The 16756-nt window shown below is 32.0% G+C and overlaps 1 protein-coding gene across 1 annotated transcript in view; it reads right to left on the bottom strand.

Annotated features, from left to right (window-relative positions):
- Positions 1 to 16756, bottom strand: part of LOC115886990 (nitric oxide synthase-like) — a gene marked incomplete at its 3' end in the record, with an annotated part of 232626 nt that overhangs the window by 26692 nt on the left and 189178 nt on the right. The window contains exon 4 of the mRNA XM_030906318.1: positions 16625 to 16716. Coding sequence (XP_030762178.1) covers positions 16625 to 16716 — 92 coding nt within the window. The remainder of the gene's footprint in view (positions 1 to 16624; positions 16717 to 16756) is intronic.

Below are 16756 nucleotides of genomic sequence, written 5' to 3'. Positions count from 1 at the left end.
GTGACAAAAAACAATTGGATATGTGACTTGTGATTGGACTAGCGTGTACCAGCGACTTCGTTCGCGTCGAATTAATCATTTGTAATGGTGAAGATAAGGCAAAGCAAGAATTTCCATTAACATACAAACTGGATAAAATTTTCTCACATTTATGTCAGCATGAGAAAAAACAATATGGCGATATTATTATATAACTTGGTAATATTTGAGGGGCAGTTTCATCTCGTTGGAATTTGACTTTTGAAAAATTCGTTTGCCAAAAATAAGCTTTTTACGTCAAGCAGTTTAAGCAGAATCGAAATTTTTGGAACACCCTGTATGATTTAAAAAAAAAATTCAAAATATGTAAAAAAACAAATAAATTATCCTTCCGCATCCAAGCGTTTTCCCGAAAGACTAACCGTTTTTTAAATAACAAATATTGTAATATTTGAGGGGCGTTTTCACCCTCTTGGAATTCGAGATTCGAGAAACCTTCCCTTATCGAACCTCTACACCCCACAGTCAATCCGTTTGCCAAAAATCAGATTTAAATGTCAAGCAGTTTAAGCAGAATCGTGATTACTCAATGGTCATATTTTATGAAACACCCTGTATTAATTTATAAAAAATCTTAAAATATGTAAAACAACAAAATAAAATATACGTGTTTAAGAGTATTTCTGAAAAACTTACCGGTTTTTAAATAAAAAATATTTTAATATTTGAGGGATAGTTTAACCCCTTAGAATTCGAGTTTTGAAAAATCCCTTCGTATCGAACCTCTTCACCCTAAAGTCAATCTGTTTTCCAAAAACCAGCTTTTTACGTCAAGCGCTTTAAGCAGGATCGTGATTAATCAATGACCAGATTTTTCGAAACACCCTGTTTACATTTTCAAAAAATCTTAAAATATGTAAAAACATAAAATAAAATATACGTGTTTAAGCGTTTTTTCAGAAACTTGACCGTTTTTTAAATAAAAAATATTGTAATATTTGAGGGGTGGTTTCACCCTCTTGGAACTGCAATTTCGAAAAATCCCTTCTTATCGAACCTCTACACCCTAGAATCAACCTGTATGCCAAAATTGAGCTTACGTTGAGTGGTTTGAGCAGGATCGTGATTAATCAGTATGTCAGTCACTTAAGGATTTTATATATTAGTATAGATACCAAATCTCGTTGTTTTATCTGAAGAAATAAAAAAGTTATACGGGTGAGCCACTTTTGAGACGCACCCGGTATACTGATTTCTCATCTACCTATGACATACTTCATATGCAGGGTTGTTCAATGACGTGCTAATATTTAGGGGTGGATTTTGGGACCTATTTGAGAATAAAACTCCATCTGGATATTAGTCTAAACATCTTAACTTTTGAGATAAATGGCGGTAAATTTTTCTAAAATATTTTTTTAAATAACTTCAATAGTAATATAAAGATAAAACCAACTTACTAAAAGCCATTTGCGTCATCACCGCAAGACAGCGCGGAAAGTTCTATCTCACTTCAACCTATATATACCGGAACCGGAGTGAGATAGATATAATGACGGTCTCTTTCACCTATAACGCTCTTGGATTTTAGTAAATTGGTTTTATCTTTACATAATTCTATGAAGTTTGATACACGTCTTCTATCAAAAGTGTCATAAATAATGGAGAAAAACAAGAATAAAACATTATCAGTGGTAAGAAAATTTGTCCGGATTTAAAATTATTAATGTGTATTTTGAAAGAAAGTGAAAGTGAATTCGGTTAAGTTCAGAAATGGTAGAGGGAATTATAAAGATGCTCATTTTGGACTCCATTTTAGACTCCAAAAACTCCATTTTATGCAACAAGTTCAATTTTAGTATTCAAATTTTCAAATTCAAAATATAATGCTAAGCATTAAAAATTACGCCTTTGGACTTATATCGCTCCTTTGTTTCGTAGTTTAGTACATTTTGATTCAATCTCTCAGTATTCAGTTTAATCATTCCCTAGCTATTTTGTTCTCGTTGTGATTCTCGCTTTTATTTTTGAAATGAAACTTCTTTACGCATGATGGGAGTAAAAATTCAATGCTGTGATACACAAGCTAGCGCCAGGAAAAGTGGTAACGATCTTGGAGTGACTTAACTCGGGCTTTACGTGAGCTAGGAGGCGAAATTCGGAATGTAGATGCCGTAGATGTATGGGTCGATTGGAACCAAACTCAAGGTACTCGAATTGAGTCCTTAGACGGGCAGACGGGCAGACAGACAGACGGAAGTATGAAGAAGTTTCACTCAAATATGCGCACATAGTGCACACACAATTTTTTAGTTTAGTTCAATTGATCGAATTTTGTCGATCCAACTGATTGAACCATTTAGTCCACATACGAGATTCAATTTTTTGAAGTAGTTTGGTTGCCTTAGAAAATATGCCCGCAAGTTCCCCAAAAATAATTTTCTTCGTGGAGTGTATTTACATCTAATATCTGAACAACTCCTAACAAATTGTCTGTACTATTTTTTTTTGGAATATTTTGTGGATAAATTGTCATTTTGTCCTACTTAGTGGTCTCTAATGACAGAAATTCCCTTTATTTTACTTCCTTTTTCCACCTGGTTGCGCCTTATAAATATAATTTTAATTTGTAATTCTATTAGTCCTTCACGACCCCGACACTCTTCGTGTTGAATAGTGTGAGTAACCATCTAAGTAAAATATTGCAATAGAGAAAAATGTGACAGAACAGAATACATGTAAAAATTATTTTATTTTTTTTTAGAAATTTTAATAAAAATTGAATACATTATGAATATTGCACAAGATATTTGCTTATATTTGTTTCAAGTATATGTTTGTTTAGTTTAAGTATGGTTTATATTTATTTCAATTTTTTTATATGTGCTTAGCGAAGCGTTTAGGTTTCAGTCGACAGAGCTATCTTTGGTTTTATATTTTTTTTTCTTGAAACTACCGATAACGTAAAATTTGACAGACCGTAACAATTTTGCATAGATGTTCACTTTATACTAATAGTACACATCAATAGCAACTTCTGTGACAGACAAAGCATTTTATGTTGGATAGCCATCTCACGCACGCGTTAAAAAATGATGCCGATACCGTACCCGATATATAATGTAAAATAACCTCAGAGGGGGTTATTCAAAATTCTGTTTGTGTGTGTACGATACCCTTCAGCGCTTATCTCAATATTGTGTAGCGTCGTTTTTCTCGTATGTTCTTTTAATGATAATAATTATATATTTCTTAGTTTGTATAAACAATCGTAGCATTCTATTATAGCTGATGCCGTACATAAGGTCTAAGTTTCTTCTTATGTAATTGTCTGCATTATGGCGAAACACGAAAAAAAGCGTCATGTCAAAATTTCTCGGAGGTCTCCAACAAGACTTCACGCACTCAAAATTGAAATCGTTTATTAAACGTTTTGCCCTATTCAATTCCGATTTCATTGTTGTTTAGGTGGGAGGAGGTATTTGGTTTTTGATTCGTTTATTTTTATTCGATATGTTTTAGATTTGTTCTTCAGTTTCACACGTCTTTCAGTGGCGGTTCGTGGGTATAAAAATAGGTGAAGAGTTAATTTTCTTTAAATTGCGCCGCAGGTGAAATTTTTTTTGCGCATTCACCATTTTGTCGACATTTTTAAAATTATTATTTGAACATTTTTTGGTGTATTCACCATTTTGTCAACATTTTCTTTGGTATTATTTATACACTAATACCTATAATATTTTCCTTTTAGTGTGAGCTAAAACGCATTAAGTAAAAAGAGATACAACCAGTTTTCGATAAACACATTATTTTGCGTTCCAGTGAAAATATAATTAAATTTAAATTAAATATAATAAACATTATATACAGTGTCCACCATAAAGTTGGATCCATATGGACGTTTTTTTTATATTAGAGTTTTAAAAAATTTCGTTCTGAATGGTTTTCGAATCTCCACTAAAAACGTTTTTAATTTTTCCATAATGTTTAATTTCCAATGGGCTTATTTCAATTAATATATTTAATAACTCCTTAAAATTTCCTCTGTTCACTGAGTCAATCCTTTCATCTTGCCCACGAAAAGGCAACTCTTGCTTGCTTACATATAAAACTGCTTGAATAACTTGAATAACGTAAACAAAGTCTATTTAAAAGAACATTTTCATTAAAATTAAGCTTATAGAGTCTAGTGCTTTTTTTCTAAAGCATCGGCAATTGTATTTTGATTTTGTTTTAAATTTCTTAGCATTAACTGACATTTTAAATATTCTGCCAGTGAACCCTTCTTTATTCTAAATGCCATGTTTATTGGAAAATAGTAAACACAACCAACAAAATAATTTTTGTAAAACAATGCTACTGCATAGCCAATTAAAATAAGAAAACCAGGAAGACTTAAATTTAATATTATAAGATTTACCACTTTTTCTTATTTCTTTTTTGCAATTTATGGTTAAAGATTCAGTTGGTCGTCCTTGAGATAAAACATCCCTCTTATCTTCATCTGTCCACCGTCTGAAAGGAGTTTCCAATAAATTGCACACCAAGTCATTAATTGGGTTCATTTTTTAATACATACACACACACAAAACAGTTTTAAAACACAACAACAAAACAAACAGCAATAAATCAACAAAAACCATTAACAAACAACAATAAATAATCAACAAAAACTTTACAGTGTTTACACGGTTAATTACTCGCCGAAGTAGCCGAATATTAGCATAAAGGAAGACGAAGCAAACTGCCCAAAAACTCATTCACATCGGTCGCCGATAAAAAATTTTGGGGCGGGGGATTTACATGCTGCCGCCTTTGCTGCTACTAGGCTGACGTCACGTTACCATGGAAATCGTGCAGCCGCTTGGCTCACAAATATTTTCACTTCACTTGTGGCTTCTTGGAAACATAGGCGCGTGCGGGCCAATATTGCTACTTTTTCGGCCGGAATTAACGATGCGGTGGACCTATTATGCAGAGGTCCCCACGGAAAAAAAATAATTTATAAAAAATTACCAGTTTATTATTTTTTAGATACATGTAAATATATTAAACAAATTAATATTTTAAGCAGTAAAGTCTTTTCTTTAATTTGAGTACTTTTTTCGGTGAAGTGCCTCTTCACCTACTGAGCCGCCACTGACTTTTTTTATAGATAATTTCCTTTCCTACTATAGCTCTATGCCAACAAATCTTTAGAATGGTGCAAAAATTCCCCAGAGCAGAGACAGGTCAAAAGATTCAAATTCAAAAAGTTCACATCGTGAATTTTGACGAATGTTCTAGTTCGAATCGTCTTAAGCAACCGACATATTTTTAGTCTCATTTTCACTTGTTTGCTATCGAGTACTACCACACTGTCGATACCACCACACGACAATAGGGCTTTGTATACTCTGCGTCCTTCCTGCAGCTTTTCTCTGTTTCCAGACTAGAATCGTTTATTCTGGTGTGATCGTGAATTGTTGAAACATTTTAGGTAGTAGATGTATACCGTATGATCGAAAAAAAACGGCGTCAGCAATGCCCATAAAATGAAGATCGCGGTCGTTTTAAATGTAAAATTATATGGGGATGTTCATGTTCAAACCAACTGCACGCCGTTTTTTTTTTCGATCATACATTACCTTCCTGTCTTCAGAATAAATTTGTTAAATGTTAATTATTTTTTGCTTGTTAAGAAAATTTGTACACAAATAAAAAGCTAATGCGAACTGGTTTCCGTTTAAATTCTAACCCTTAAATATTTTTTTCTTTTAGTTTTCTGATTTTGTGGCGAAATACCCAGTATTTTTTTCAGAAATGAACTCGTCATAAATCTAATAGGATATTCATATCGTTGATTTAAGAAATAAGAAGATGAACAACCTTCTCGGCGATTTCGTGGCACAAAACAATTTTGATATAATATATGATTAAACAAAGAAAGGCGTCAAAGTTGGCTTGGAAATGAAGATCGCTGTTAATAAATAGTACTGAAGCTGTGGTTGGTTCCTTGTAAAACATCGTTGAAATATTAGTATTTTAATAAAACATGCTTTTAGATGTATCAAAAAATGTTATTTCATATGTAAAGTAAAGTAAAGTAAAGTAAAAGTAAAGATTTGAAGTTAACGTCTCCTTTTTGCTGCCAGGGCTAATCTGGACGGGGCCTACTTTGTTTACGCGGAATCCGAACCGCGGTCCTCGGCCATATCATGGTCAATGGCCTACCGACTTGGCAAGTGTCTAAATCGACTCTTACTCACGAGATATCCGATCTCATCCGGCCTCGAACCGGCGTGAATGAGCAGTGGGTGCATAGACTTAAAATAAAATATAGACTACACTATTTACATCTCAACGCGGACAGACAATATTTTTTGTACACATGTTTACTTCTGGGTACAGTCGACCGAGCCTTCCTCATCCAGCCTATGTTGTCACGTCTTTAATATTATCAATATTTTTTTTCTTGTTTTACACATATATTGAGATATTAATACTACAGTTTAATAAAGTAGGTTTTAATATTCCAGAGATGTATTAAATAGTCCTTATACTACTAAATTATAAGTCGGATACTGTTTAAAAAGGATAAGTTCTTTACAATATGACAACACCGATTAGAGGCGAGGGAGCCTATTCATTCATTTATTACCTTGTAGTACGTGTCGCACGTGTGCGGTAAAGCTTTGTTGCCGCTATGTCCCCGGCTGTATTAACGCATTTTCTTAGCTTGTAGTCCTTAAGTGTTTATTTTATTGACTTTTTCTGTTCAAGAACTATAAAATATGGTTCGCCAGTGCCAAATTTGCAAAAAATTTGACTTAAATAATCCATTTAAGTCTTGAAACGACTTTTGACCGTTGGCAACTCTCAGTTTACCCATTGGGAGTCAGTGGCGTTGTTGTAGAAAGGCGCTTATTTAGATAATATTTTAGTAAAATGTAAAATCTGAATTTTTTCTCTTACATTACATTATTTACTTACTTACATTGTAACAAAATCATAATTATAACCCTGTTAATAATTAATAATGTTTTTTATTAAAAATATATTCCGGTTTATTCTAAAATTATCTTCAGAATCTAAAATAACATACAAGAATTTTAATATGATATTACATTATGAGACAATATTTTTTAATATACCGGGTCGTCTCAAAAGTGGTTCACCGCTATAACTTTTTTATTTTTTCAGATAAAAAAACAGATTTGTATGTTAGTAGGTATATGACATAAATTAGGATTTATTGACGTATTCAATTGTTTTTGGTCTCTTTCTGTTTCACCGAAATGATTACATCTTTTGATTTTTAAAGGCACCCTCGGTATATTTCTACTTTATTCGATAGAAAATGATAATAGAATTCTGAATAGAATGACATATCATATGTCAACTTTTGACATTGTCGCTTAAAAACAAATCGTATTATAAATTTCAATCCAGGGTGCCATGGTGTTGTTAAAAACACTAAGTTTTAATCAAGGAGCCTTGGAAAAATAGTTTTGATCGTCTAATGGGTTTCGTGTCTTGTCTAGGCCGATTAAAAGATGTACAAATCATATTTTTAATCATACATATGTCAATTTTTTCAAATGGAACAAGGGTGACTCGTTAGCATATTTGGAAAAAGCATTTTTTTATGAATATATTGATACCACACACTTGGTATTTCGAGTCAAATTGTCGTTATGAACCACGTGTTACAATTACAATTAAACCATATGCGAAAGTGTCAAAAGTTGACATATGATATGTCATTCTATTCAGAGTGTCATTTTCTATCAAATAAAGTAGAAATATACCGAGGGTGCCGTTTAAAAATTAAAAGTTATAGTCATTTCCGGTGAAACAGAAAGTGACCAAAAACAATTGAATGCGTCAATCAATCCTAATTTATGTCATATACTAACATACTAAATCTGTTTTTTTTATTTGAAAATATAAAAAAATTATGGGGATGAGCCACTTTTGGGACGCACCCGGTATAATAAAGGCAGTACCGAGTTAAATAAATGTAGTTTTCATTTTATCCACTTCCTATCACCTTCCTTGCTTTAATGGAACAGATTTATGTTTTCTCTAATTTACATAAGACATCACTTAACCAGAAAAAAAATTATAATAATCATATTTTTTTTCTCTCCCTGTCGTCGATTCTATTATATCTGTGGAATAGATCCTGATTTGATTAATATTAGGGGTTATAAATGTTTGACTAAAATGAATCATTTATTATTAATTTCAAAAATTACGTAATTTCGATTATAAAATTTCTTCTATAACGTGTATTTTATTATTTTTATCCTTTTTGGACTCTAAGACGTTTTTTCTAAACTTTTATTTAAAAAACCTGTCCTAAATCTTAATAAAATATAAAAAAGTTAAATATAATATATTTTTAATTTAATTATAGCTTCATTAAAATAAAAAAAAAATACCCGGCTATGATACGGAGAGTTCAGGTGTACTTGAGAAACGAAAGACAGTGTTGTGTTTCTCGGCAGAGTCGTCAGGGAACGACCGTTACGACAGAGACAACCTATCTATCGCTCGTGTCGCACTCGTTATAACCTAAAACAATAACACAACAATAACAAGACATTGTCTGACCGCATGTTCCAGCTATTTATGAATGAGATGGTCAGTCTATATTTTATTTTAAGTCTATGAGTGGGTGTCAATAGATTTTACACTTTTGCCTTTATTTGACAACAGCACGATACAGAGTTTCGAACCGGTCACCCGTCCAACCACTAGTATCGCCTTACGTCGCTTAACTTCGGTGTTCTAATGGGAACCGGTGTTTCGACGTAGCTGGGCCATTGCCCCTCATATGTAAATGTAAATCATATGTAAAATATTATAGTAAATGTCAATAATCGGCATTTCCAAGCCAACTAAACGACATTTTTCGATCATACTATAATATTCAGTACTTATAAAATAATTTTTTATTTTTGTGGTTTATTCTATGTTTAACACGAATTAATTTTCAATACATAAACGCGGATTTTTCATCCAAAGATATTTTCGTCAAACGTATTATAGATATTAGACATTTTAATATGGCAACACTGTCGCTTTCAGATCCACACCGTCTTCGATATGCCTTCGCTGGCCGAGAAAAAATAACTGTTTTATGCGTTGACCGCAGAACGATTGATGTCACCACCGTACAGTACTTGAGACGTAAGGGGAAATCAAATCAGCCTTGTCACGAATTCGTCTATTAGGTTACGTATCTCCCCAATTCTAGACCAGTTCGGTGTTGAGATTTGAACACCGGTGTTAGGTGTTGATGACCACCGGTGTTTCAATCGGTGAACCGGTGTCAACACCGACACCGGTGTTTACCTCAATACCGGTGTACATCTACAACACCGGTGTTTATCTTGACACCGCAGTGGCGGCTCGTGACCCGTGTGACTGGGTAGGCGACAAAAATTTAGTTGCGTCTATTTGCCCCCCCCCCCCTTATTTACATATTATCCTAGCCCAGTTTGTAAATACATGTTATCTCTGGGTTAAAAACATAGCTCAAAAATATTTAGGACAAAACTAAAGCAAAAATAACAGCATTCAACGTAGTGACATAATGTATGACATAATGTACAAGTATAGTTTTTATTAATCTATTTTATCTATTATTTTTTTTATCTATTACAATACATCATAGAATTTTATTTTATTTTTATTTATTTACGCACACTTAAAAATAGGTAGTATTGATAGAAAGAATAATTATGTTTTATATTTTAAATTGATGAGTCGGTCTCTTAATAAAGAAAAGTTATTTATTATTATATCAGTAAAATCATCAGATTGTTGAAGAGCTGTGAAAAGATCTTTTTACATTGAAAGTAAGGCAAGTGGCGATAAACGTTTATTTTTCATGGAATCTCTACTATAAATTTTAATGCATTTCAAACATGAAAAATGTCTGTCAATCCAAGTACTTGTAAATGGTGTAGTATCTAACAAAACAAACAATTTGAAAGCCTCTGCAAATATATTTCCAGGATTATTCTCCTTAAATTATTTTATGCTCGAAATTATCATATCTATTATTAATACCTACAATTTATTCATTAATTTATGTTGGTCAATAACATTTTTTGTTTGTTAAATCACTATTAAATGCTTTGGAAGTTGGAAATGTATCAATATAACAAGTTTGTTAAATCAGATATTAAATGCGTTGGAATTTCTTTATAGGATTCTTTAAGTTTCGGATCCGCAAGAGACAAATAAAAATAATTGAGACATACGAGTACTTATCTACAGACCTTATTTCTAAATGTGTTATCTAATATTTCATAAAATAAAATTTCATAAAATAAAAGATATTTGACTTAGCCGCTTTTATTAACATATCGAATTGAAATAGCACAGAGACTTTTCTGTAATATCTGTTGTATCGTCTTCTTGCACCGAATAAAATAAGCCGCTTTTTTATTTCGGATTCTTTTTTTTCTGTGGCGTGTTCTGAAATACAACCGGTTATATAATTTTTAATAATTTCGGACAAGCCCGAAAAATGTTCCCAATTTGCTTTAAACGTTTTTTTTTGAATTTTCATATAAAAGTTTTAAATGAAATATCCCCTTAACGAAATGTGATATATCTCCTTATGAAATATCTGGAATATCCCCTTAATATCTAAGCCTACCGAGCCTACCGAGCCTACCGAGCCTACACGACTTCATGCGAATGCGACCGGAGATTTCGCCTAAGCCCCGCCTTAATATGATACAACTCCGACTTACGTCGCGTCGCTACCGCACGATGAGTTAGACAGAGACAGAAGACTGCCGTACGTCGTGCATCGACTCTGATAGTAGGCGATGTAGAAATCGCCGAACAAAGGCACTCCAACGGTCAAAATTATTTTGTTTTCTAACGCAGCGGCACAATCAGTGGTCACCGTACGCCAGCGGTATTGTTAATATACAAGACCACAAATATTAAAACAATATTGATTATTAACATACACTTTCGTGTATTAACAGTATTTTTATGTATTGGCAACATTAATAGTAAATAATGTAATGTAATAAATTGCTTAAATTCTGCCAAAATCTTAGGGTAGGCCTACCTTGCCTACCCTGACGAGCCGCCACACAGTGCTTCGTCCCATGGACAAAAATCAAAAAATAAGTTAAAATTTACTAATATCTGAATATATAATTTTATGCTTATAGCAATGTTCAACCATCCTGTATATTATTTTTCATAAACAGCGTTTTTGTTAGCAAATATATTCACTAAAAATAAATTTTGCGATTATTATCTCATCAGTGAAAAGAATAACATTCATAGTAGTTCTGTATATTATGGAGTTAAACGGTACGTACTTAATTGAAAGCCACTATGAATATTGTTAAACAAGGTATGTACTTTAAATTTATTTCTAAACAAGGTCGTGATTGTTTAGTTTTTATTTATTTTTTAAGATGATTCTTAAATGGGTATAAAAATTTTACGTTTTCAAACTTCAAAAAGGCATTTAAAAAAAAACATCAAAACATATCGTATTTATTAAATATTTTTGTTGTCATATTCATACACTTTTAATTTTTGTATAGTTCACCTACGTCTGCTTGCGACGAACTTTATTTTATAATACTTTTCAGATGGAGTAAAATTGATAAGCAATGCCGATCTGGTTAATACTTGGCTCGATCATAAGGACAAGAAATCAAAATTATATGTATTTCAAAAAATGTGTTCTTTATTAGATATTGATGAACCCTCCAGTCAAATGAGACACCACTTGTGCCTGAAAAAGTCCACTATGTTGGAGCGAAACGTCGCATAAAAAAAGTTTCCATCTTTCAGTTTATTATAAAACCACATACCCAAGAAAAGGAAAAAATAATATATGGATATGGTCTATTAAAGAGGTAACTATTAACATCTGAACCCCTCATACCAACAAAAAGAACAGTAACAACGCGAAAAAGTAACATATTATAAAATGATGTACAGAAATATCTTATATGTGAGGATACATCGTCTACCTGTGATTTGGATACTATAAATTTGGAAGATTCTGTCAGCAGTGATTCTTCTGAATCAGAGTAGTTACGATCTATGCATTTTGTTGTCCTAAAGTAAATTTATAGTATCTTAAGTTTTTTTTTAATTAAATATTACTTTAATAAAAATGTTTTTCTTTAATTAATTAAAGAAAAACATTTTTATTTTATATTAGACTTATATTGTAGGAATCATGTTCTAATGTTATTTCAATTCTTTTTTATCACAGGGATTTATTTAATACTTAACCGTTTTCATACTATAACTTTTATTTGCTTAGATGGAACACAGCTCCAACATTATTATTATTTATAAGATTTTTTTTTCATAAACGTGGGACTAAGAACATCATCATTTAGTACAATGAGAGTACTCATCATTTGTCTCAAATAAACCTAGTTTGAATAAATTGCTTACAATAAAAGAGAAGTTTTTGATTTTTGTCCTCTAGAGCCATATGTTCGAAGCACTGTGCGCCACTGCGACACAGGTGTTTATCTCAACATCGCTATCGCGATGAACACCGGTGTCGAGATCAACACCGGTGTCGATGTCGATGGTGCCGTTTGTTTTTTTTTGTTTTTTTTTAATGTAATATTTTTTAGTTTATTTTACAGCTACGAATTTTTGTTTCGTTATGTTTTGTTTTGTTTTCTGTTTGTTTTGATTAAACAATTTTTTACTTTATAGTTGTTTATCTGACGCTTCCACTTAATTTTAGTGATTAGTCTGGTAAAAAATATATTTAAGTTTGAAAGCTTTAAGTTAAAGTCGGTGCGCTTTAATAAACGATAGAATACCTAAGCACCGATACGACATTATTTTTATCAGGTTTATTTTGGACTTATCAATTAACATTATTTCTTCTTTAACTCGTTTACCAAACACCGGTGTCGATATCAGAACCGGTGTCGTAGTCAAAATCGGTATCGAGATGAACACCGGTTTCCAGACCAACACCGATGTCGAGATAAATACCGGTATCGAAATGAACACCGGTGTCGGCGTCAACACCGGTGTCGGTGTAAACACCAGTATCGGTGTCGACGCTGGAACATCGGATAGCCCATATTTGGCCACCGGTGTCAGCTCAACACCGGTGTTAAAACGGTTTTCCGGTGTTTGGAACAGGCCTACCCGATTCTTTCAATTAACGTTCATATCCTTTCACTTTCAATTATTCAAATTTTTATCACGACTATATGAAAAAATATAGTATTTTACATTATTGTTTCTATTTTAATTAAATATTTAATGTTACTTGAAAGTGTATCGTCGAAAACGTTGCCTTTAACGATTAAACAAAGTTAAAATTAATTATCTAACCTTATTGGCTTATAATCAAACGCAGAGATAATTTCAAAGCGTATGCTAATAGAATATAGTTTTCCAAGTAAATCAAGTTGGCGCCGACACGTTACGATTTTCTGTCTTAATCATATATCAGAGATAAAGTAAATGCATATACAAATCTCGAGTGAAACTTTAATGCAGTATAAATCGAATATCTCATCGGCAAAGACGAGCTTAGGTGTAAGTGGAAACTAGAATATTTGTTTTGCAATTAGGAGATTTAGAACGATCAAGAAGAGTGTCTCTACTAAGAAATTGTTAACTACATTTGAGTTCATAACTTAATAAAATAATTTCTATTTTTATATGCAGTAATATATGTGTGGTTTATGCAGATTTTGGGCATGTAATATTGAAACAAATAAAGTGTCCAAGAATGAACGAATTACTTTCAGTAAGTTAGTTGAAGTCATAACTATGCAAATCTATACCAATATATAACAGATCTTTATATAATAATAACTTTGTAAATATTTGGTCTAGATATATCATAATTGTGTATGGAAAAATCGTCGCTTCTAATAGACCATTAAATAAATTGGCCCTTATTTCGCTTTATAATTAAATGTGTTTATTTAAAAGATTTCAATCTACATCAGATAACAGATGTTTATTGGGGAATAAGCACTTAATCTGGAGTCAGAAAAATTTGAAATATCCAAATTTGATCTTAAAGAGATGAAAAAAAGCATAAAAAATTTAATTTTAATAATTATTAAATTTGCTATAAAGCTATTATATTAATATAATTATTATACAGGGTGTTTCAAAAGCATGTGCCATCTCTCGTGGGGAGATTCCTCACGTAAAAGAATATTTGTTATATCATACTTTTATATCTTTATATCTTTGTTGTTTATTATATTGTTCGTTCTCTTGCGATTATTGTCGTCACACTACGTGGCGTTTAAACATGCACTGATGGTACATAAAAGAATAACCCAGAAGTTTTACACTTTACTTAAGGAGAGTGACGTTGCTTCCAAGGTCAAGGGCTGCAAAATATTCGAACTGTGTTTATGACAGTGTTTGATTTATCGAAAATGTACAAGATTTGTACTATTTTCGTCAGCTAAATGCGAACAACTTTGAATTTCATAATATGCGTGATGATATGACAAGTTACGTATATCATGAAGGAATGACAAGGCAATCACCAGATGTAATGTCGTTTCGGGTACACTGCCTCCAAACCTTTGTTCCTTCTTCGTTTGGGAAAATACGACAACTGTGCGAGCATTAGCGTAACTAGCAATTTATCCTGGGGTGGGCCTCGGGGGGCCTGGGGCTGAGCCCAGGGGGGCCTAGGATTTTTTTTTTTAAATGAGAAATAATTTAAAAAAAACACATTTTTTGAATAAGATATTTACATGAATTTCTCTATCAATAAATTTCATAGACTTGGTTATCAAACCGTGTTCCCCTAGATTACTTAAATACCTACAAATTTACTAAAAAAATAAAAATTAACTCATTTTTTGAACACAACAAAATAATATTAACTAAACAAAACTAGAAAACGTCATTTTTACTGCATCACAAGCAAATAAAAATTAATACGTAGCCAAGAGTCATAATTCAGGATTTCTCTGGGGGCTGCCCAGCAGTGCCCGGAGGGGCCCGGCACCCCCGGGCCCCCTGTAGTTACGCCAATGTGTGCGAGCAGAACAAGAATCACGCCTTGATACGCATTTGTAGAGTTAAAAATGTTTAAGAAAATTATTTTATTATATTAATATTATTACATATTTCTTAAATAGTACATTTTCTCTTGAATCAAGAAGCCCAATCAAGCCCCTTAAAGACTGGAAGAAATTTTTGGCATCTTTGTACCATTATGTTGGTTCTTCCGACCAACGTCCTGGCACTATTGTAACTTCATAATCCATTAGTACCAATGCCGGTCGCGAAGTTACGTTTACATTTATACAGGGTGTTCCAGAAACAAGTGCAAATATTTTAACTGGTAGTATAGTTCAACCTCAGAAACACGCCTATAAGGTTTTTGCGCAAAAAAAAATTGAAAATTTGGAATTTTTTAATTTTTTTTTTAATTTTTTTTTAGTTTTTATTTAAAAAAATAATTTATTGATAATATGGCAAAATAGGTAGTAGATTAAATTTACAAGAAAGAAAATCCAGAAAAGATCCAGTGGTTCTCAAAATTTTAGCAAACATTTTTTTTGGAAATTTTCAATGTAATATAACTCCGTTATTTTGGACTTGTTGAAAAACGATAAAGAGAAAATATGTTTCTTTTATCGAGATCTACCACCCCTTCATATACTTGCACTTATTTCTGGGATATCCTGTATAATACAGAGTTGAAGGAAAGTTACAATTTTTACAAGTTTATTGTTATTTATGACTGTTACCGGAAATAAAATTATGTTAAATGAAAAAATGAGAGATACCTACAATTCAAAAATTGTCTCCATGGACGTAGCTTATATTGGATATTCATTAAACTGTTATATATGCTTTATAGATAATCCAGATAATGTGATATATTCGTTTCAGATTATTGCGTATATCTTATCTAAGTTAAAACAGGTTTTTCTCTCTCCTGTAAAATACCGTTTCTGTAATATGACTCCTTTCTAAACTTAGCGATTCAACTACAACAACGGAAAGCAAATGCGTTAGTTCTGTAAGAGATAGTCAAAGTACGTTTATCTTGAATAATAATAATTGTTTTGCCGACCATCCTCAAACTTTCGCCAGTCATGTCCATTCCACGTAAATTTATTCTTTTTGAAAATTATTTTTGATATAAAACTCAAAATATTTGATAGAGACACATCCTGTAGAAATTGCATGACTTATGAAAATACTTGACCGCTATTGAAGAAAGCACTAAATTATTTAAACTTATTCTTATATCTAAATTACTTGATACGAAATTAATTATTAGAGTATACAAACTATTAACTAGTTACATATTATTAGTTTTTGTTAAACTAAACCATAGTTTCAATTAACAGAACTCAAACAGTTGGTCATTACGCACTACCACAATGAGAATTTACACAAAATATATTAGTTTTTCTGGAAATAAGATACGCATCATAACGTTACTGGATATGATACTCCACTGGTTTATATAAATAATGGTAAAAATGCTATTTCAAATTATATGACCAAAAGTTTTTGATTTTGAGCTCGTATTTTACAGTAATATAACTTTTATGGAGCTCTATTCACCCAAAAATATGGCACCATTGAAAGAGGTATTTGCCGTAATACTGTGATATATATAGTTTACCTAATATTGCCTTTATTTGTACTGTACTTTATGTGGTTACATAAAGCCTCGAACATTCCGCTCGTGGTAGTTACATAACGGCAATCAAACACCTGAAACAAAGAAAACCCTATTAAACATATTTCTTAAATT

This window comes from Sitophilus oryzae, unplaced genomic scaffold (assembly GCF_002938485.1).
Source record: "Sitophilus oryzae breed Bouriz unplaced genomic scaffold, Soryzae_2.0 scaffold_54_pilon_pilon, whole genome shotgun sequence".
Classification (NCBI taxonomy): Eukaryota; Metazoa; Arthropoda; class Insecta; order Coleoptera; family Curculionidae; genus Sitophilus; species Sitophilus oryzae.
This window is presented reverse-complemented; position numbering and strand designations above follow the sequence as displayed.